We start from the raw sequence: 21,888 nt of genomic DNA, 5'->3' as shown, positions 1-21,888 counted from the left end.
CTTCTTTTCAAACATTTTACTCTCTTTTCTCTCTCTCTTTCCCTTTTTTGTCACTTAAAAATCCGTTTCACTTGCAATTGAATTGATGTTTCGAATGTCTAGATTAGAGACCAATATATAAGGGACTTTTTTTTCTTTTAAATATATTTGAATATACTCTATTTATTATTTATTTGATATTAGTCTTGTTTTTATTATTGAGCTATCATATATTTAATATGTTGTTTATGTAAAGAAAACGATTTATTTTATAGTGTAAGCAAAACAAACAGAAGAAAAATGAAACCCTTAGAGGACAGGGACACTTAGAACATCAGCCACAAGCAACCCAAGCAAGTCCCACGGGGGACTATCAACCCCCGAAATACACGTGCCAGAATTCGGCCCAAGCTTGGCAGGGTAATTAGCACACCTATTACCTTCTCTCAACGAATGCACAAATTGGACACTCCAATCCTCCTTGACAAAGTCACGGATGTTTTCCACAATAGTAGCATAACGATGGTACTCTTGCGATGGATGCTTCATAAGATTAATATCATGTAAAGAATCTGAGACACATAAAATATCAGTATGCTCTAAACTCCTAAGCAATCTTCAAACCATGCAACACTGCCAAAAGTTCATTATCAACAAGATTCGCATTGCAAAGCAACCCCCAAAACCCGCATGCAATGCTATCGTATTACCAATAGCTTTAATACATGTGAGTTTTTAATGAATAAATGCAATGTTAAGAAACAAAGAGAATAATATGTAAATATCTTGGAGAGAAACAAATTGTAAGAGATATTTTATTCAGTTACCAACCCAATACATTTATACATTTATAATGCTTGCAACAAAAATAGAAAAACTAATTAAGATAAAACAGAAATATTTTCTCTTAAAGTTTAAGAACTATTTTCCTAGAGTTTAGTAACCACTACTTTAACTAGAAAGTCTTATTCAACAACTAAAATAATAAAAGATAAGAATGTCACGTGTCATCCATAAAGCAGTTCTCCTAATACTACTTGTTTTGGGATTTGCAAAGTCCAAACTTCTTTCTTAGAAACACGAAGTTGTTAATTGATAGTGGCTTGGTGAATAAGTCTGCAACCTGGTTTTCTATTTTGCAATAAGCAAGAACAACAACTTCATCTCTTTGCACTTCCCTTACAAAGAACAACTTGATATTAAAATGCTTAGTTTTTCCATGAAAAACAGGATTATGGGAAATAGCTATGGCAGCTTCATTATCAACAAAATTCTTTGTACTCTCCTTCTACTCCATGTTAAGATAATCAAGATTTTTTTAAGCCACAAAACTTGGTTAACAGCAACAACCCAAATTTGATTTTTCTTGGCTTCTTCATAGTTTGCATGTTCACATACAACAATATTGCACCTGTCATAAATATCAGAAAGAAGTCTAGTACCTCTTACTGGAACATCATCAACTAGCTCATTTTGCCAAATTTCTAAACTTGGTGTAGGAAAGTTTAAGTTTATCATCATTGGATTATCCCAATTCCATTCTTCATCTTCCACAAAGTGAACATCCCTTCTAACAACTACTTTTTCAATTTGCGGTTGGAAAGTTTTATAGGCTTTGCTAACTTTGTTGTAGCCTATAAAATTCTTGCTAATGCTCTTTTATCTAGCTTGTCTCACTTGCTCAGCAGAACATAAGTGAAGCACAAACAACCAAATATCTTAAGAAATATTAGAGATGGTTTGTAACCATACCAAACCTCAAATGGTGATCCTTCAATGCTTTGGTGGGAAGTCTTTTTTGAAGAAAAATAGCAGTACTTGCTGCCTCTACCAAAAATTTCTTTAGCAAATTCTTCTCATATAGCATGCATCTCGTCATCTCCAAGATATGTCTATTTCTCCTCTCACTAACCCTATTTTGTTGTGGGATATAAGGACTAGTAAGTTGATGTTGGATGTCGAAATCCTCACAAAATTGATTAAATTTTGCAGATGTGTACTCGGTGCCATTGTCTGAACTCAAAATTTGAATTTTGAGGCCACTTTCATTCTCTACCTTGACTTTGAACTTCCAAAAAATTTCAGCCACCTCTGATTTGAACTTGAAGAAAAAAATCCAACACATTCTGGTGAAGTTATCGATAAATATAGTGTAATACAGATTGCCTTTGAATGAAGGTGTTCTTTGAGGCTCTGCAACATCTGTATGAATCAATTGCAACTTTCTTGATGCTCTCCATGCTGTCTTTTGAAAAGGTTTTCTATTTTGCTTGCCAAATTGACAAGCTTTACAATTTAAAATTTTATCCTCAAGCACAGGGACATCAAGTGCTAATCCTTTTTCACTCAACTGCAGCAATGCTTGATGATGATAATGCTTGAGCCTCTTGTGCCGGATTTCAGTGTGATTTTCTATGAGAGAAAACAACTTGCTCCTCCTCCAATGGATTTAGAGCAAAACTTTTTCCTTTCATTTTCACCTTGAAGATTTCTTGACCAGCTGCATCTTTAATTAAGCAATATTTGTCTTCAAATACAACTTTAAATCCTTGTTCAATTAGTTGGCCAACACTTAACAAATTTTGGTTAATTTCAGGATCAAATAGAACATCAACAATACATCTAGTGCCTGCAGAACTTGTGATTGACACTGTCCCCTTTCCTTTGATTAAGATATATCACCATTACCAATTCTGACTTTGGTGACATTTGTTGGCCTCAAATGTTTGAAGAATGCCCTGTCAAAGGTCATGTGATTGGTACAATCACTACCGGTCAACCAACTTTCACTTGATTCACTACTCAAGAAGCATGTGGCTACAAACAGTTGGTCCTCCTCCTCTTGATTAGCAATATGAGCTCCCTCATCATGGTGATTTTTGTTGGGGCAGATCACAGCTTCATGCCCCATCTGGTTGCACTTGCTGCATTCTGCATCTGGTCTCCTCCAACATATGAAAGGTGGATGACTTTTTCTGTCACAATGTTGACAAGGTGGAAAGTTTTTCTCTCTTCCCTTCCTTTAATTTTTTTGTTTGTTGTGTTTCCATTGCTTGACACTTGATTCTGCTTGAAAAAATCTTTTTTTTTATCAACTGCATGATGTTTGGCGGGCAAAACACCTTCGACAACACGATCTTTCCTCATCAACCTTCACTGCTCTTGAGCTTGCAGGGCATGTAACACTTCTGCCAAAGTAATTTTAGATGGATCCTTTGTGTTCTCCAACAAAGCTATAGATGTTTCATACCTCTCCAGCACTGTTACCAAAATTTTCTCTACAATTCTCGAATCAGCAAAATCACTGCCTAACAACTTTATCTTGTTGTCAATACCCAACAATTTGTTTGAGTATTCCTTGATTGTCTCTGACTCTTTCATCCTTTGGAGCTCAAATTCCCTCCTTAAATTATGCACTTGCATGCTTTGTATTATGTAATCTCCTACGTATTCTTCCTTTAGATAATCCTAAATTGTTTTGCGTGTTTTGAGAGTCATAATTCTGGTGAATATCATTTGTGAAACACCAGCAAACAAACATGACCTCGCCTTTGCCTTCTTCATCTTTCTTTCCTTGTGATTTTTAATTTGGACCATGGTAGGATTTTCAAGCAACAAATATACTTCATAATCCTCTTCCACAATATCCCACAAACCTAAAGACTCCATGTAGGATTGCATTTTCACTTCCTAAAGATCATAATTCTCTCCATCAAAGACTGGAAGAGTAATGTGAGAAAAACTTGTTTCACCTTCCATGTTATAAGTCCCGTAAGAATAAGACTCAGATGCATGCCAATTGTGAGTTTTTAGTGAATCAAGGTAATGTTAAGAAACAGAGAGAACAATATGTAAATATTTTGGAGAAAAACAAATCGAAAGAGATATTTTATTAAGCTACCAACACAATACATTTACAATGATTGCAACAAAAACAGAAAAACTAATTAAGATAAAACATAAATATTTTCTCGTAAAGTTTATGAACTACTTTCCTAGAGTTTAATAACTACTACTTTGATTAGGAAGTCTCATTCAACGACTGAAATAATAAAAGATAAGAATATCACGTGAAATCCATAAAACAGTTTTCTTAACAATATACGAGACTCATCTTGGAGGCGCATGGATCGTATTATCCATGTTCTTACTCCCCTCATTCGAACGATACTAGTATGAATGGAAAGGACCTTATGAACAATCTGATGGGGTTGCACCACCTTATTCTCGAAGACCTGAACATTCCTCGCTTCCCATATCTCCCAAAGAATAATGGGAAAAATTCCACTACCACGCTCCATGTGCTTATTATTACTCGAAACAGGCCCCGCAACATGTACTTTCAAAGAATCCCAAACATTACCACAATGCCAAAATATGTGACCAAGATCCTCATCATCAACCCCAAAACGAGTACACTTTGCATTTAAGATGTTCTTCCAAATATGTATAAAAATAATATTATAAATTGTGAGTGTGAAGAGAACACAAGAAATAGGTTCTTTGTGTTTGTGCTTGTATGTGAAGGGAACACAAGAAGTAGGTGTTGTCCTATAGAGGTTTGGGAAAAGCTTATTATCCCACTTAGAGATTTGGAAGGAGCGTGCACGTGTGTAGTAAAGCTTACGTGTATGTAAAGGGGTGGTTTATTTGTGTGTGTACATTTTGAAATCAATTTTAACCAACAAAAATAAATGCATCACTATTTTTCAATTACACGAATTGAATGTTTTGAAGACAAAAAAAGTTACGAGTCTTTTAAAATTTACGAATTTTAAAATTACCTACCCTAGAGTTTATCGTAATGCATTGATTTGTTTTTAGGCAATAATTCATAGTCATATGCCTTGTAAGAATGTAGATTTCGTAATTTATCATAATCAAATATTGGCTAGAAATTTATTAATCAACCTGTCCCGGTATCAAATTTAAACATCTCATGCTATAATTTTCATTTTCTCCCAGCATCAAACTAACTAACTCTTATATTATAATTTAGGATTCTTATTCTTTATTAAGTATTTTTTATTATATCTTTTTTTTTTATACATAGTTTCATTAGTGTTTAGCACTTAATTTAAGTATTTTTAAAATTTTAAATTTATTGTTCTTAAATTATTATTTTATACTAGGTTTTTTTATATTAAAAACTCCGCTGAGATTTCTAAATTTCAGTTTTAATTACTCTTTTAAATTTTTCTTTCCATATTATAATTTACATTCTAATTCCAACTCTTAACTACTTACTGTATTCTCTGTAATTATTACTAATCATTTTCTTGAAATCTACTCTTCTCTACTTAAATTTAAGATATATATATATATATAATTTTTACTTAAAAAAATACTGTACATCGAATGCACGGAATACTAATAGAACTGTTATGTAAAACCATAATCAATCTCTAGAATAAATGGCTCAATTGCCACGAATCCACTTTTTAGCATTAGGGTGTGATGGCATAGGTTTGATTTTCCACCATCCACCACTACACCCGTTTTCACAACTCGTATCTCCAATGAAAAATCTAAAGCAGAAATCCATAGAAAAAACTAAAAGCATCACAATTTAATCACTTTACAAAGAACGTAATACTACAAGCAGTCGAACCTCAACAAAATCTGTCTACAAGAGCACAACTGCATCCATGGTGCCAATAACGGCAAAAATGGCAGTAGTGAAATACAGCCAGGGACAACAAAAGTCAATGGATTTTTTTTTTCCAAATAAGATATAACACACCTGTCCAGGATATTTATCAAATATTCTAACAAAAACAATATATAAACAAAAACTAAAAGAAAAAACAAAATTTAAAACACATTAACCCATGAGAAGAGTCTCAATGGCTTCGAAGAAAAGTGCAGACATTTCAGGGCTTGGAGTCTTGATTGCACATTTGACGCCAGGGTTTCCAGTCAACGTGGTAAGTTCAATTAAGAATGGTATCCCTCTAGGGAGTTTAGCTGAGAAGTAAAACACGTCCTGGTTTGCATTCTTGCGCTTTGCAATAAAGAACATGTTTGACGCAGCCAGTCGTTCCACTGTTGCATCCGCACTGCCAATCACAATGGCTGGGAAGTCCTTGGAAACCTCGTTTGAATCTGGAAGGGACCTCCATGTCTGCAGCACAGTTAATAATCAGATTTTCCATTTCTACGTTCAAGTATTATTAAGAGAACTGAGAAACTTATTTGTGTAGGGTTTCATAATATGCACGGCCTTCTTTGTAGCATAAATAACTAAACTGACCAAGCCAATGAAACTATAAAAGAAAACCTATTGCAGTTATGTCAAAAGACCAAACAAATGGGAGAAAGATATACCTCTAGAAAACTGGAACGTTCCATTCTACCATCCTCGGTGAAGAATACAAGTAACGAGATTTTATCACTGAAATACCACACAGGTTGTTGATTGTTTTTCACAGCAACCTGTAAAACTGAGCTAGGAGGACCTTGCGACATATTCTGGAACATAACCATAGGGAGGAGTGTCCTAGCTGACATTCCGGGTTGCAACTGTGGAACCTGAACAAAAGGAAAAACCTATTAGAACATAGATCGACAGAAATGTTGAAATAAAAGACACACACACACATATATGCAATAACAAACCTGAAGGGGTCCAGCAGCTGCAAGACCAAATGTGTTCTTGTTAAATTGAATCATGAAGCCATCAAGTGAAACCTGAGAGTTGTTCTCAAACAACAAACTATAAAATATTTGACCATCTTGTCTAGTCAGTTGTGCACTAATTTGTAAACCCTGACCAGTTGAAGCAGGTAGTAAAATAGGTAATGGAGGCCTGTAACCAAGGTATAAGATATGATTAGGTATGATTTATCAAGCAGAGTAATTTCTATACAACAGTAACATTATGCACTAATTTGTTGATGTCTTGTTGAACTTGTGTTACACTATTTTATTATTTAATATACCAGAAAAACACGGTTTATCACTAATCACAATTTCTATACAACAGTAACATTCTGTTAATCATACAAGAAACCATATGCAATGCTTGTAAAATACACAACAGATCCCACTAGATTGCACAGAAATATGCTAATGATCCCAGATGCACTCACCCAGTAGGAGTAACTGGCTGATCAACAGGAACAATAGAATTATCCATGCCCATCAAATCACCAAGTAAATCTGGCACAGGTGCAACAGATGGAGGTGTGGCTGGTGCACCTGTTGCAGATGTAGGCGGTGATGCAGGACCATTAGCAGGATTTGCAGGTGACTCAGAAAACCCTGTTTCGCTTCCCTCAGCAAAGTCTTCGTCTTCTGTTCTCTGAGCTGAATGTACACGAGTTACAAAAGCATCTGGAGGCTTGTGATAAACAGAAGATAGTGTAGCAATGTTGGCAAGAAGCTCATCAAGTAGAGAAGGTTCAAGTTGGTTTGAATCATCAGTTATCACAGGCTTCTCAGCTAACACAACATCCTTAGCAGCCTTTGGAAAAAAGATTAGTTAGATACAGGGGAGGGTAAAAAACCTATTATTTCCATGTGATTAGATACAAACCACCAATTCATAGCCAAAGACACCTTAGCTGTATACTAGTATTTTGCACAGAATGATAGCACAAATTAAGCAGTCCTCTGTAAATAGTTAATAATTTTGGTCATTATCCAACCTTCAGTTGAACATGCAGCTAAACTATCGACCTTAATTATACATCTTTGCAAACAAAATAGATTGGATTCAAGTTCAAGAAATAAAACCTCTGGATCAGTTGAAAGGAGACGCCAATATATGTATGCACGGTCTCGCAAATCAGGATTATCTGTCTCCACCGTGGCATTGTTCAAAACAACCTGCAAACATGTGTAATTAAGTGAAACTTAGCATACAAGTCTGAATATCACACCTGACTAAAAACTGCATGCTGGAAAAAATGAAACAATACAAAAGGGAGACTTTTGAGTCTTAAACAAGACAACTAAAGATAGATTGATAGATTTGTCTTCTAAATTCAATAATTTTAGGAAATTTTCTAAACATAATCTCCAATTAACACAAGGATTTCTCTTTTCAGGGATATTCGAATTGAGAATAGATTAGGTCTAAACCCAAAAAGCTAGCTCAAGGGGAGGATTGCTCCAAGTTCATTATAAGGGATACTTTGCCTGTATACTCCGTCAATAGGATCTTAGCATACCCCTCATCCCTAAGCTCTAATAACATATTAGAATTAAGAATGAATTGGGCCTATCTCAAGCCCAAAAGCTAACTCAAGTAGGAAGACTAGCACAAGTCATTATAAAGGGGTTAATTTGCCAATTTACTAAGCTAATGTGGGATCTGAACAAGAGATTAAAAAGTAATGTAGAAATTGAAGACAAGTTATCCATCTCTAAACATTCACAAAATAAAACTACAACGCAAAGTCATACCACAGATATGTGTTGTGAACACTATAGTAGAAAAATAATAAAGTTGCCAAAGGCAAGGAATACACACAATTAATTATTATATCTGACAATTGATATAAAAATTATAAATTGCTTATATACGCCACTCAATATAAGAGGGAAGAAGAATATATTTGCATACTTAATGCAAAAATAGTCCAACTTGAAATATCAAAAATTTCACAAGTGGCATTTTAACCACATCTATATGAATAAAACAAGCATTTTAAGTAATGACCTGAATCATCTGTTGTGGGCCCTCAGTTGGCTTCTTAAGGAAAAGTTTGACTGTAGCAGTCAGCAACTGTAGTTGGACTTGTGCTGGTTCTTCTGGGAAACTTTCCAAGAAACTTTCAAGAAGTTCATCAGCATTGTCGATTCTTTCCGCATATTCACCAATTATCCAGATCATTGATGCCTATCCACACAGGAGAAGGGATAAATATATAAGCTTACATATTAGTGCGTAATGACAATTATAAAGGAACTCAGAGAAACATGTACCTTGGCTTCTGGCTCATCCAAGGTATCTAAGCTCTCGCAAAGTGTTGCAATTATGGACTCGTATCTGCAAAGTAGAACCAAGATTCAATCAAAGTTTTAAAGTGTGATATTAATCTCTAATTGTGTTATCTTCTCCCCAAAAAATAAATGCAGATAATAAAATATATCATAATATTACGTGTTGGGGTATCTTCTAAATATATCTTTGATAACAATGATTGCCTCTTGAACCACGTAATTAACTTTTATCTTGATCAACTCAAGCAAAACACTAATGCATCGTTCAGCTGCTCTCTCCAATTTGATGGCACAACGGCCAATTGCTCGAACAGCCTTTCTTACGAAATCCACATCAACTTCAGTAGCATACTCCTTAAATTCCAATAGAACCTGCAGATATTACAATAAAAAAAAAAACTGTTTTTTACAAGATATTTGGCTGAATTAGCTCAACTAAATGGTAATGCAGAAATGCACCAAATGCATGAAAGATATGTGAATCTCATGCATGACACAGTTCACAGGACAATTTGCTTTTCGATAAAAGATATTTTGTTGGTGAGAATAGAGAAACTGCAATGATAAGGTATCATCCCAAACATGAAGTATAAGATTGTTTGTTGGCTCATATTGTTTGGTAAGAAACATGTGATGTGCTCACCACAACAACAGAAATCAATTCTGACCATGTAAAAAAAATTGGGGACATGGAGGAAAATATGAACTGATTATAGTGTTATGCAAACAATACCTGGTCTATATTTCGGTCTGAAGCCAGTTTTATCATAATTTCTAACTTTTCCATTTTTACATAGATGGGATCATTGTACTTGCAGAAGAACACCTGCAGATAGAATATACACTCCATAAGCATCCCATCCTCCCAAATGTAATAGAAAAGTTCTTCACTAATGCCCAAGGGTGTTGTGACACTAACAAGTTCACAAAATAATAATCAAATCACTACCTTAATTTCATGAGCAAGTATTGTTGGTCTTCTTTGTACTATAAGATTGATATTCCGCAGTGCTACATATTGTATCTCAGGTTCTGCAGAGAGTAATGTCACAAGAGGAGGGGCCATCTTTTTGCAAAGATTCCGAACCACATCAGTACTGGTGATAAGCTCCATTTGCAGAAGGATCATCTAAAAGTCATAATAAATAGTAGTTAGTGAACCATGAAAATGTTATCACCAAAGTATCAACAGAGACATAAGGTAACACAGGATAAAAAGAAAAAATCACCTTAACAGCTGATAGAACAACTGCACAATTGGCATGCTGTAAGCGAGGAGTAACTCTTTCTACTATGTTTTCAGCCTCACGAGCATCAGCTGCCTTGTATCTAGAAAGAGCGTCCAATATAAAAACTTGACCCCATCTAACATGTGAAGGAAAAGTAAGCACTATTAGGTTAAAGAACCAATATGTGATAATAGATGAATGAAGAAAAGCCAAGATGTCAAATAAAATTATAACCAATAAGAGAGAGGAGCTGCGTTAAAACTGAATTCAAAATTGTTTCCAATTTTAATTATGTTAGCAAATATAAAACAAACTTACTCTGTACATTCATTTAAAGCAGTAAGGAGCTTCGACAGTGTGTGACTGGTGATCTCAAAGATGGGTCTACTACTGTTTTCCTGAACTTCCGCAAGTGCTGCCACAGCATTAGCGACAACCATTGGGTTATTATCAGATATCAAATCCTTCAGGGATTCCAAAAAGCCCCTGTCCTCAACTAATTCTGCATTTATGTCATAAAGTTTGGCAACACAAATAGCTGCTGTCTTACGAACATATGGGTCATCATCCTATCAAAATATACCATATACGAATAAGAGTTACAAACAGGGCAAGAAAAGAAGAACAAACTTTGGCATTGTTGTCAACCAGAGGAATTTCAAATTTAATTTAATAATAGATATATGTAAGTTGTAACAGTGCCATGTAAGTACCTTTAGGCATCTTTGAAGGGGATCACACAGATATTCAGTAATTTTATCTACACGAATGCAGCCCATTGTCCGTACAGCTAAGGCACGGATTAAAGGATTTGGATCTTGTGAGTCCTGTCAGCATTTTATAAATGAAAGAAGAAAATAATGCATCATTACAACTTCAGATTAACTTCCACCAGGGAAAGAAAGGGAAGAATATTCAATTCAAAAGAACAAATATAATAAGCTATATTTTCAGATAAACATCTCCCTTGGTAAATTGACACCCTCAACCAGTGTTTATGGATTTGGGATGAATTTCATAAGGTGAGATAATAATAAATTGGTATTACAAGATGACAAGGAGAGAAGGGACAAATAGTCAAGAAACCCAAAAATGATAGCAATGGATAAGAAAAGATTTAATGAACAACACTGCATCAGGAAAGAGCACAGTTATTCCAGTTGTTACCTTCACAAATGTATTCACTGCAAGTATTGCTAGGTCAGGTTGGCTCTTTGCATAATTTATCAGATACAAGTAAACTAGCTTTTTTAGCTCCAAATTTTCTGTTTGCATGCAATTCACCACGTCAGTGAACAGTGATGAGACATCCTTCCCAACAGTCATTGCAGCAATAACCTTTTTGACAGCATCTTTTCTTTTGTCCTGCAAGACATGAAAGAAAAAGACAAGGTTCACACTTCAGATACTTTGTTGCACAAAATTTTAAAGTACATCAACAGAAGAGGGGCTAGTGAAAAGGCAAGACAAAGAGGTCCATGAAAACATGCCTGCCAATTTAATATGGTGAAACGGTGATCACCATATGGTCAGTGCTTAAATAGAAGAAAATAAAGGATTACAAATATACAGATGTAACATTATATCCAATTTGCCTCATGGCCAAAGGTGGTGATCGTTGGTAAAATGTTGAACTAGATAAACGTGAGGGAAAATAAAATATGAAAAGAGAATGCAGCAAATATAAGAACGTTGCATTAAACAAGTGGATATAATAAGTGTGTGCATGGTAACTCATTAGAGACGTGATTTTTTTAGTCAACGGTGAAGCTATTCTATCTATCTTCCACATCTTCTGATTTAATGCGAAAAACGTGCATATATGCACATTCCTAACACACACTAAACAAGATAGGATTAGGAATTAATGCTTTAGAGAAAAAGTTGGGGCAGCACCAATAGCAAACAATTGGCACAACTTCACCTTAGGTGGTTTGGGCATGTGCGGAGAAGACCTATAGAAGTCCTAGTAAGAAGAGTAGATCAAATGAAGACTAGTCCTATTGCTAGAGGTCAAATAAAAAGTTATAGGCAAAACCATGAAGAAGGATTAAAAGGTCAATAATTTTACTATAAACATGATTCATGATAGAACATTACGACATCCTTTAATCCATATAGCCAACCTCCTAATCCCACCTAGTAAAAATAAGGATTGGTTATTGTTGTCGTCATCACATATGCTAACCAGCAAATTCCAAAAAAGAAAAAAAAAATACTCATCTTTTCTTTTTTCAGATTTCTCTATATTCAAAATCCCTATATTAGATATTCATCTGGCAACGGTAGATGCTTACTAGTCATAGATCAGCGAGTGAATATTCAAAACATAAATCAAGTGAGCGATTATTTGGGCCATACAAAATCAAGCAAAATTGCATCGCGAAGGATGGAATAATATGAATCAGATCCAGAAACGACAGAAATTAAGAATAAATTAGAAGTAATGGAAAAGGGAGGGAAGGAACCTTGTACTGAGAATTGAGCTCTTCTTTGAGCTCAGGGATTTCACCCTTCTTGGTGGTGGAAAAGTACTTGGAATCGTTCCTACTCATCGATTTTCCCTTCTCTTCTGCCTCTGAAGTGAAGACTATTCTTCCGATTTCCGATTTCAGATTCCGAACAAAACAACACCGCTGACCGGGGAAGGGGAGGGAAGGGAGGAAACACAGAACACCCTCTTTTCCTTTTAACTTTTAAGGGGGACGACGAGAATACTGCTTTTAATTTTCACTTAATTATTAATTTCTTCAAATTATTTTATAAGATTTAATTTATAAAAAAATTTAATTTAATCCTTAATTTTTTTTAAATGCATCTGCACGTCCACTCAAATTCACAACCTCTAGAGCACTATATTCATCATCAACAAACAAATAATTAAAATTTGTAACTTTTATCCACCAAACCACACCAACAATCATCCCTCTGATGAACACTTTGTTACCCAGTATCAACATAGTTATCCAGTATCAACATAGATAAATAAAATATTATGTCTCGGCACTCTGATGAAAAAATTTAGATCTAATATCATAATGATTTTGAATCTTGTTTCGATTTTTAGTTGTTATTATTTTAAATTAATTACTTTTAAGTTTAAAAATTAACATAATACTAATATTTATTAATTAATAAAAATGATTAAAGTATTTAAAAATATAAAGAATTAAAATAAAATGTTTAAAACTTAATACAACAAATAAAACTTTTAAAACATAAAAGATTAAAATTAAATTTTAAAAACATAAAATATTAAAATAAAAATTTTAAAATTTAATGTATTAAATTAAATCATAATGGATCAAAAGTAACATTTAATTTAATTTTAATAATAAGAAACTAACATAAATCTGTTTTTCATACATTATGACTATTTTTCACCAAAAACTTTAAGACAGAAAAATCATTTATTTTATTTTGTTTAGTTATTTTAATTAAAAAATTAAAAATTTAAAAATATTTATCTCTTCTTGCATGTACTTTGGTTTGGTATTGGGGAAGAGAATAAAAAAAAATAAAAACATATTTAAATTAAATTAAAGAAGAAAAAATTTAAAATTCCCAAAAAAAAGTTTAAAAATTTTCTTTTTCATTTTCTTTCTTTTCTTCTCTAACCAAAGAAAAGATTAAGTTTTTTTATCTTTCTCCCACCCCACTAATCATGCCATTGACTATGAAAGCAACAGCAATACCAATCCTTGAGAAAATGAGAGAAAATATTCTCTCAAAGTGTTTGGATGAGGTAATTTAAAATTCTAAAAAAATTTAAATTCTTAAAATTTAAAATGCTTCAATTTAAATTTCTTTATTTTTAAAATTCTGTGTTTAGATTCTTTTATTAAAAGTCGGAGCTATCCGTTTCCAACGCGTCGTTCGCATGTGAGAACAAAAACAGCATCGTACTCGATAAGTCGTAGCACGGAATCAGAATCAGTTTTAGAGTGTCCTTGAGTCAAACTCCAACCACCATTCTCCGCCGTGAACGCTTCATTTACCGCTTTCTCCAAACCTGCCATTGCCGACGACACCGAGCCAAAACCTCCACCGGAAAGTAACCTCTTCAGGAACCCGAGTTGCTTGCGCCGCCTCCCACGTGGTAGAATTTGTTTCCTTTCTCTGCTAGAAACTGTCACATGTTGTCGGCGGAGAAAATTGGGCGACGATGGTCTTTAGTGGAGAAGAGTATCACTGTGAAGTCTGATCGAATTAAACGTAAAATATTATTATAAAGAATTTTAAATTGATAATATATTTTATCAATTTAGTTACGCTGTATTAATATAAATTTATAAAATGATATATTATGAGATAAAAGAGTAAATAGTTAAATATATAAATACTATTTTAAAATATCATTTCATTTTTTATTATGTTAACTTTTCTGTATTTTTAAAATTAAAGTGAAGTAAAAAAAAAAGACTCCAACATCACACAGGATATTATCAGTTTCATGCAACGGAATTAAAATGTATATATTATATAGAAACTCATAAGCGTATGGCTTATTCTTATCAATTGATTATTGAATTGTGTGACATTAGGTGATAAAAAATGTTATATAATTTTAATAATTTTTTTCTACTATTTGGATCAATTGTCAAATTTATATTAAAAAATATTTATATATGTATCAAAATCCATATGGAATTGAAGGTTAATTGCAGAAACCTACCAAAGCACAAAAATAATGTCTAAAATCAATTCTTAAGCAAATCTCTATTCTTATATTTTTTTTATTATCTTCTCACTAATATAAACTATTAAAAAATTTCTTATATCTGAATATATTTAAATTTTCTATTATATGTTGATATTATGTATGCAAATTTATCAATTAATTATATATATATATATATATATATATATATATATATATATATATAAAATCAAACTCTTGAGTTGGTTTTACGCACAACTCTTATTAAATTTGGGAGACGTTAATTTTTTCATATTGTATGCTTCGCTATAACTATTTATACAATCCAAGATCAAATCAAATTTTAAAAATCTTATTATTTCTAGCTTTCCATATGATCCGTGGGGTAATACCAAACACCGCATGCCATCTTTTGTATCTATGGAAGCACACTTTCTGCGGCTTTGAAGTCAATCATGGAAATCAACTAATAAAAAGAGTATAAATCCTCTTCCAGGTCCAATGAAGTGAGACTTTTCCATACCTTTCAGGCAAAAGAACAATCCATATGATAATTTTTCTCAGATTATTATTTTTCCCCCCGGATAAGTTTGAATTTAAATTAAAAAAGATAATTCCCTATGATAAATTTCAATTTGCTTTAGGATTAGACCAAAATTTAAAAGTAAAAGTAAAAGATATGTATATTTTTTTTGGTACAAGGGAAAAAAAATAACAAAACTAAAGCATCTGACAGGAGGAGCAAAGAAATGGCAGGCATAAATTGTGTCCCAGGAAAGCCAATCCAAACTTTGTTCAGCCCCTAACTTGGCCAACAGATCAACACAAGAATTTCCTTCTTCTCTCAAGCTAAAGTAAAAGATAATTTGATTTGGTGGCAAATAAATATATATATATATATATATATATATATATATATATATATATATATATATAAAAGATTTCTATTGTTTTGAATATGATTTGTCAAGATTAGATTATAAATAGGGATCAAATGGGCCTACATGTCAAAACTGCGTTTGGAACGTGTTTATTTCTCTTTGCGGAGCTTCTTTCTGGCTGTCGAAATCTTGAAGATTTTACACTCATGTATGCAAGTTTATCTTAGCTATACAATTGAACCAGAGTTTAAACAATTGCCCAAGTTTGTCAGAGCTGTTGTAGATAAACAACAACTTCCATTGGAATGTTCAGTTCCTGCGCATAAATTGTGTACTGAATAATTCACTTCATTTGTTTCTTTCTTTTCATTTTTAAGGAAAATAGCTATTTAGTATGATACTTTGTTGTTGTTGCAGATGGTTCTTAGAGGAGATTACCTTCTTCAAGACACTGAACAATTCAATAAATACATTGAATACTGGTTTCCTGAATTTGACTGTGTGGAATTTACTGATAACGACAGGCTGGTGGTGCTGAAAGTGCTCGAGCATTGTCCCAAAAATCTTGTCATCGATCAGGTTTGCTTACTTTAAAAAGCGTTCGAGGATGTTTCCTTTTTAATGTCCTTTTACGATGGAAGGACAAGAGAATGACAAAACCCACTATGTGTTCCTAAATGCATCTCATCGCACCTTCGAACATGTCGTATTAATAAGTATGGTGGCACTGAAAAAGAGTTGGAATTTTTACAAAATATATCATGCAAAACTGCAAGGCTGTTACACAAGATTTGGAAAAGCTTCATATGATAAAACAATTGTCATTGTGCACGAGGTCCTCTTCAACCTGTCAACTTTCCTCCAATTGGTATGTTGTCATGCTTCTTCTATCTGCTTGAAGCCTAGAAAAACATTCTCTTAAAACTATTTTGTTCACTGGCTAATCTATTTTTTTTCAGTGACTATCTATTCAGTTATTAAGATCCCCAATGTTTGTGAACGGATATTTTGGTTTTTTTCATGTAAACATTGGATAAGAGAACTAAACAAAAATAAATGCAACTTCTTTGTTCATAGTAACGAGTTTTTTAATTTTTATCATCAGAAGCTATGGGATTGTGGTGTGGCAATAGTTAGTATCAATTTTATTAGTATCAGTCTAATTCATTCTCAGCCGTATCAAATGTTGAAGAGATCCCAAGTTTTACTACGTATTCAATTTTTTTTTTATTTGTTATTTTTGGAGAAAAGCCATAATCATTCATGTTTTTGTCAAAACTTTTTTTTCTCTGGTGGGCAAAGTTTGGAAGGTGTTGTAAAAAGGAATATGTTTGTCCATAAGGATGCACATGTACACGCACTTCAGTTTAAACTATAAATCAATATTGCTTTAAAAAAAGTGTACAAACGAGTAGGCTTTTATTTGGCCCAATCCTGCGTGGTTTAATTTAACTACAGGTAGTATTTTTTTTCACCAATATTGTTTTCTTTAGTTAAACTTCTGTTTAGTGTTCAAACTAGTATGGCACCCTTGCCACCGTACGGGTGATATCAATATTTATGCACATTCAAAAAGTAAGTAAACAGTAAAATGCATATTTAATTTAGATCATTGTTGTTGGAGATATTATTTATATTGTTACTATATTTTTTATAAAAGACTAAAATACGAAATAAAAAAATAAAACTGTCGACACATTAAAATGCATGCTCGATCGATTTATCAAATAGATATTATTTCAAAAATATTATCATTATAAATTTTAGTAAAGTAAATAATAATAATTAGACATTTCATATTTCTAAATGAATGTCTAATTCTACATTAAAAGAATGGATTTATATTAAAGAGCAATTGCATATCTGTGATTTGGAACATCAACAATAACATGTGATAAATTGATCTAAGTGGATGGATCGAAGTGATTTTTATAATTAGAAAATAAAATTAAAACCAAAAAATAAAATAAAAGACTAAAAGCATATTTTAATCTTATAATATATATAATTATTTAAGACAAATAAAAAATATATAAATAATGGTTATGAATTGACATAACAAAGAAACAAGACGAAATAAATATGTCATTCCCCCTTCTTGTCTCTGACATTTTTCTATCTTTCTCTCATTTTCATTTCAAACCTACAACCTCAATAAACAAAGCATGATTTTAATAGATTTTATTTATTAAGACTTTGAAAGAAATAGATTTTTAATTAATTATTTAATTTATTAATTGTATGTTATATTAAAAAATTGTTGATATTTTCTATTGTTAAAAATTATTGAAATGTTTGTTTATAAATTATTTCATTTATTAATTGATATGCAAATATTACATGCTTCTAACAATCATCACATTTACAGACTACACGTATAGACTAAAATGCATTGTCAAAACTCGAGAAATATAGGAACATATGAATGTTAGTGAATATAGGACTTTTAAAACCAACTCTTTTTTATACATGAGCTATCTCACACGATCATGGTAACTTTTCCGTTAAACGACATTTAGCAAGTCCTTCTTTCTTTCTTTTGTCATATGCTTTTTTAAATAGTATTAAAATTATGAAAATTGTCGAACATCGTAACTTTTCTTGGTTTTCCTTCACGGGAAATACATAATTTATTTATAAGTATTATAAATATTATATTAATATTATTAATTAATAATATAAGTTTGTTAACACGTGAACATTATAAGCATTGTATATATGTATTATATATATATATATATATATATATATATATATATACACACACATACATGCATGTATTTCTTTATACAAAGGAAGACAAAGGTGAAAAAAAATAAAAGGTAAAGAAATCACTTAAAAAGCTTAAAAACCCACCTCATACTAATGAGAGGACACAATTTAATTCTTATGTTGGATGTTTTATGCATAATTTTTATACTAATAAATTTGTATATAAACTTTAATGTGTAAAAATAAGATCTCGTGCAGTTTAAAAATAATTATACCATGTGTAGTTCTTAATCACACATTCACGCCCCGTTATGCAAACTTTTCTCTTTTATATATTAAAATTATAAAGTTTTCTCTCCTACAGAACATAAAATACAAATATGTTATCTAGATAATATAAAATGATTTGTATCATAACACAAGAAATATTCTTAAAACTTGCTAATGAAGAAGCCAAAGAAGAGCACTATTCTATTTGTTGGCTCCATCTGCAACTACCACCTTCCTTCCCTCCTATGCATAAAAACAAGTAATATTTACTATTTACTATTAACATCAAATAAAAAAGAAACCAAAACCAAAAATAGTAACAAGTGTATCAACTTGTACCACCATGATGCAACATGAATGAAATTAAAGAGACCAGTCTAAGGACATGATAATAGTACACTTCTCATCCCTCTATGTTTGGACCCAAGGTCCTGCAATTGGTCACTCCAATCATCAGGGTCTGCTGCCAAATCCTTTACTGACACATCAACTTGTGAACAATCACCAATTATAACTTCATCCTCTAGATTTCCAGTTACTATGTCATTGCTGAGCAAGTCCTCCAGTATTGAGAATAAACTGCATGTCCATCTTAGGCTCCATAGTTGCCAAATCATCATCATGATGATCTGGATAGTCCACCACTGCTAAATGCAGGCTCAAAGTCAAATAGGTCTTATCTTCAATTTAAACTGCAAACATTATTTCGAGCAACCTTACCTAACCAAACAACTACCAGAAAGTCATATCTCCTCAAATCTTGAGCTGAAGGTAGTTTAGAAACAGAGAAGAGTATATCTTTATTGCTCTTTATCTTTTCACTTTCAGCGCCTCTTGTGTCTCTTCTTGTCAATGATCATCAAATATCAAATAAAAGTATGAAGCTTTGAAGAAGACAACAACATAACGATGTATGCATTGCACCAAACACAATGCTAGTGGCAAAAAAACTTTCTAGTTTCCAGCAATCTAACTAATCACCAGTAATCATATTAACCGTCCACTCCCGGATTGAGAGCACGTCTTAATTAAGGTCTTGTATGCAAAAATACTTAAAATTACTTAAAAGCTTGCATACCCAAATAGTTAAAGTCTACATTTGATAATGTCTAAAACGATAGAGGCAAGTATTACAACTCTACTACTCTCTATAGGCACTTTGACATAATAGGCTTGGTTGGGTCCATGTTCTTGCTGTAGTTTTATTGGGGTAATTATTTAACGGCTATTATATAACACCTTTATGGCTTCCGGCATGATCAATTTGGAATCTAAAATTATATTACGAAATGCACCCTTTTTTGGCTTCTGAAATGATCAATCCATAAGGTAAAAAAAAAAAATCCAAAAAAGGTGCAGGAAACAACTTAGAGGTGCAAAAAGTAACAATCTTATTTAACGCACAAGAATTAATGCAAAAATTTATAAGTAAGAGATAAGAAATTTAAATTAAAAGATAATAAGAGGTAAAAGATAAGATAAAAATTTAAAGTAAAAGATGATAAAAACAAAGATGATGATAATAGTTAAAGTTAAATTTAGAATTTAAAATATGTTGGGTCTAGCATGACTAATTATCATTGATGCAATATTAATGTTTTTCCAATTTCCACTCACATCTACTAAGACACTCAATCCTTAGTCTAATTTATCTATTTTCTCTCCCAAATCTTTTTGCAAAGATAGAATAGTAAATTGTATGAAGTATGAATATGTATGCAGAGGAAAAACAAAGTCACTCTATCCCTAGTAATGAATTGTTTAGATGTCATTTTCCAGTTCTTTATAAATTATCATCTCCCAATGTGTAACTCCTAAAACTAATGCATGGAGGATCAGACCATACAATAAAAATGAAAAGTAGAAAAGAAATAATAGAAACATAAATTGCATTTAATAGATAGTAAGAAAAGATTACATTACAAGAGCATTGATTGTTAGACCCCCAACAAAAAAGTTTAGCCTCATGGCCATGAGAGGCTTTACACTTTAGGAGATGATGTGAAAAGAAGAAGAGGGATGGATAGAGGAAGAGAATGGGATAATGGAAATAAAGGATTTTCCCTATTTGAGATATTCGGGCTTAAGATGCATTCATTAGAGAGTTTTGAGTCTCGGTGTCTCCGGTGTCTCAGTGTGTCTTTCTCCTTTGCACCCTACTCCGCCTAAGGTAGCTTAATTTTCACGCGATCTTGCGCTTAGCGTGGACTTTCGCGTTAAGCGCGCCTTTGGGCTTCTTTGTGGGCCTTATTCGCGCTAAGCGTGAGCTGACCGCTAAGCGAGGAGACGTGTTGGACCTGTCTTATGTGCTAAGCGAGCTGTCTCAATCTTTAACTTTTCTTCAAGGTTTTTTCTTCCAATTTTTGCATCAATTTTCTTCTAAAATACTTGAAATCTTCTTCTTTTAACTTCTACTGATAAAAAATTGTAACGATATTAATTTTTTCATTATTTCATCAAAAACAATAGCAAAGTAAAGAAATTGCAATCATTTTTAACAAAAATTGACTATCAAATTAACTCAAATTCCGCAGTTATCACGCACAAAGTCCGACAAAGGATTGTTGTTCACACTTCTCAAAGCAATGTCCGCTAGTAAACTCCCCTTGCCAGAATACTTCATCGTCGTTGGTGAATCTCGATCATTTAGTCAAACAAACAAGAGTGTTACTTGCGAGAATGAATGATCCAAAAAGATAAGACTAACATTGAATGGTGTGTGATGAATGATGACTGTATTTGAGTTTTAACTGAAGGACAATTTGAGAATTTCACTTTAATTGTGGGTTTTAGAATAAATTGGACTTGTGCAATAAGAATAACCCCAATATTCAAACTTATGGTTTTTGGAGAACAAACTAGTCCATGCATTCACTCTTTTTTCATCTTCAACTGAGCCACTCGTTTCTAGCCTACAAGCTTAAGAGAATTATTGATAATCAAAACTAAACACTAAAAACTTAAACAAATATAAAAATTCCCACACTCAAAACTAAACACTAAAAACTTAAACAAATATAAAAATTCCCACACCCACTCGAGGGTGTAGATGTATCTTGTTAATGAAAAAATAAAAGTGGAAATTTTGAATGCTTATTATGTACTATTTGATTATTAGTATGAGTTAACCTTGTGGTTGTATTATGGGATATATAAATATATATATATATATATATGTTGCGAATGTGATGTGGAGGTGGTAGCATTA

At 32.6% G+C, this 21,888-nt stretch overlaps 1 protein-coding gene across 1 annotated transcript; it reads right to left on the bottom strand.

Moving 5' to 3' along the window:
* Positions 1-5,523: 5,523 nt before the first annotated feature.
* Positions 5,524-13,101, bottom strand: LOC100777522 (beta-adaptin-like protein C). The gene is made up of 15 exons (XM_003517471.5): positions 12,626-13,101; positions 11,325-11,522; positions 10,871-10,984; positions 10,476-10,726; positions 10,158-10,293; positions 9,878-10,057; positions 9,662-9,754; positions 9,089-9,300; positions 8,911-8,974; positions 8,645-8,824; positions 7,717-7,809; positions 7,071-7,444; positions 6,598-6,787; positions 6,307-6,510; positions 5,524-6,103 (listed from the first exon to the last, which is right to left on the bottom strand). The coding sequence occupies exons 1-15, from the start codon at positions 12,710-12,712 to the stop codon at positions 5,804-5,806; spliced, it is 2,676 nt and encodes an 891-aa protein (XP_003517519.1). The 5' UTR covers positions 12,713-13,101; the 3' UTR covers positions 5,524-5,803.
* Between the last annotated feature and the right edge of the window lie 8,787 nt (positions 13,102-21,888).

Source organism: Glycine max, chromosome 1 (assembly GCF_000004515.6).
Source record: "Glycine max cultivar Williams 82 chromosome 1, Glycine_max_v4.0, whole genome shotgun sequence".
Lineage (NCBI taxonomy): Eukaryota > Viridiplantae > Streptophyta > Magnoliopsida > Fabales > Fabaceae > Glycine > Glycine max.
The sequence above is the reverse complement of the archived record's forward strand: the minus strand, read 5'-3'. Positions and strand labels throughout refer to the sequence as shown.

Excerpts from the sequence above, each read along its gene's own strand:
- LOC100777522 (XM_003517471.5), bottom strand. The coding sequence starts at position 12,712 with ATGAGTAGGAACGATTCCAAGTACTTTTCCACCACCAAGAAGGGTGAA. Across the intron at positions 8,975-9,088 it reads TTTAGAAGATACCCCAACAC|ATACGAGTCCATAATTGCAA; the intron begins GTAATATTATGA and ends TCTACTTTGCAG. Across the intron at positions 8,825-8,910 it reads TGGATGAGCCAGAAGCCAAG|GCATCAATGATCTGGATAAT; the intron begins GTACATGTTTCT and ends CTGTGTGGATAG.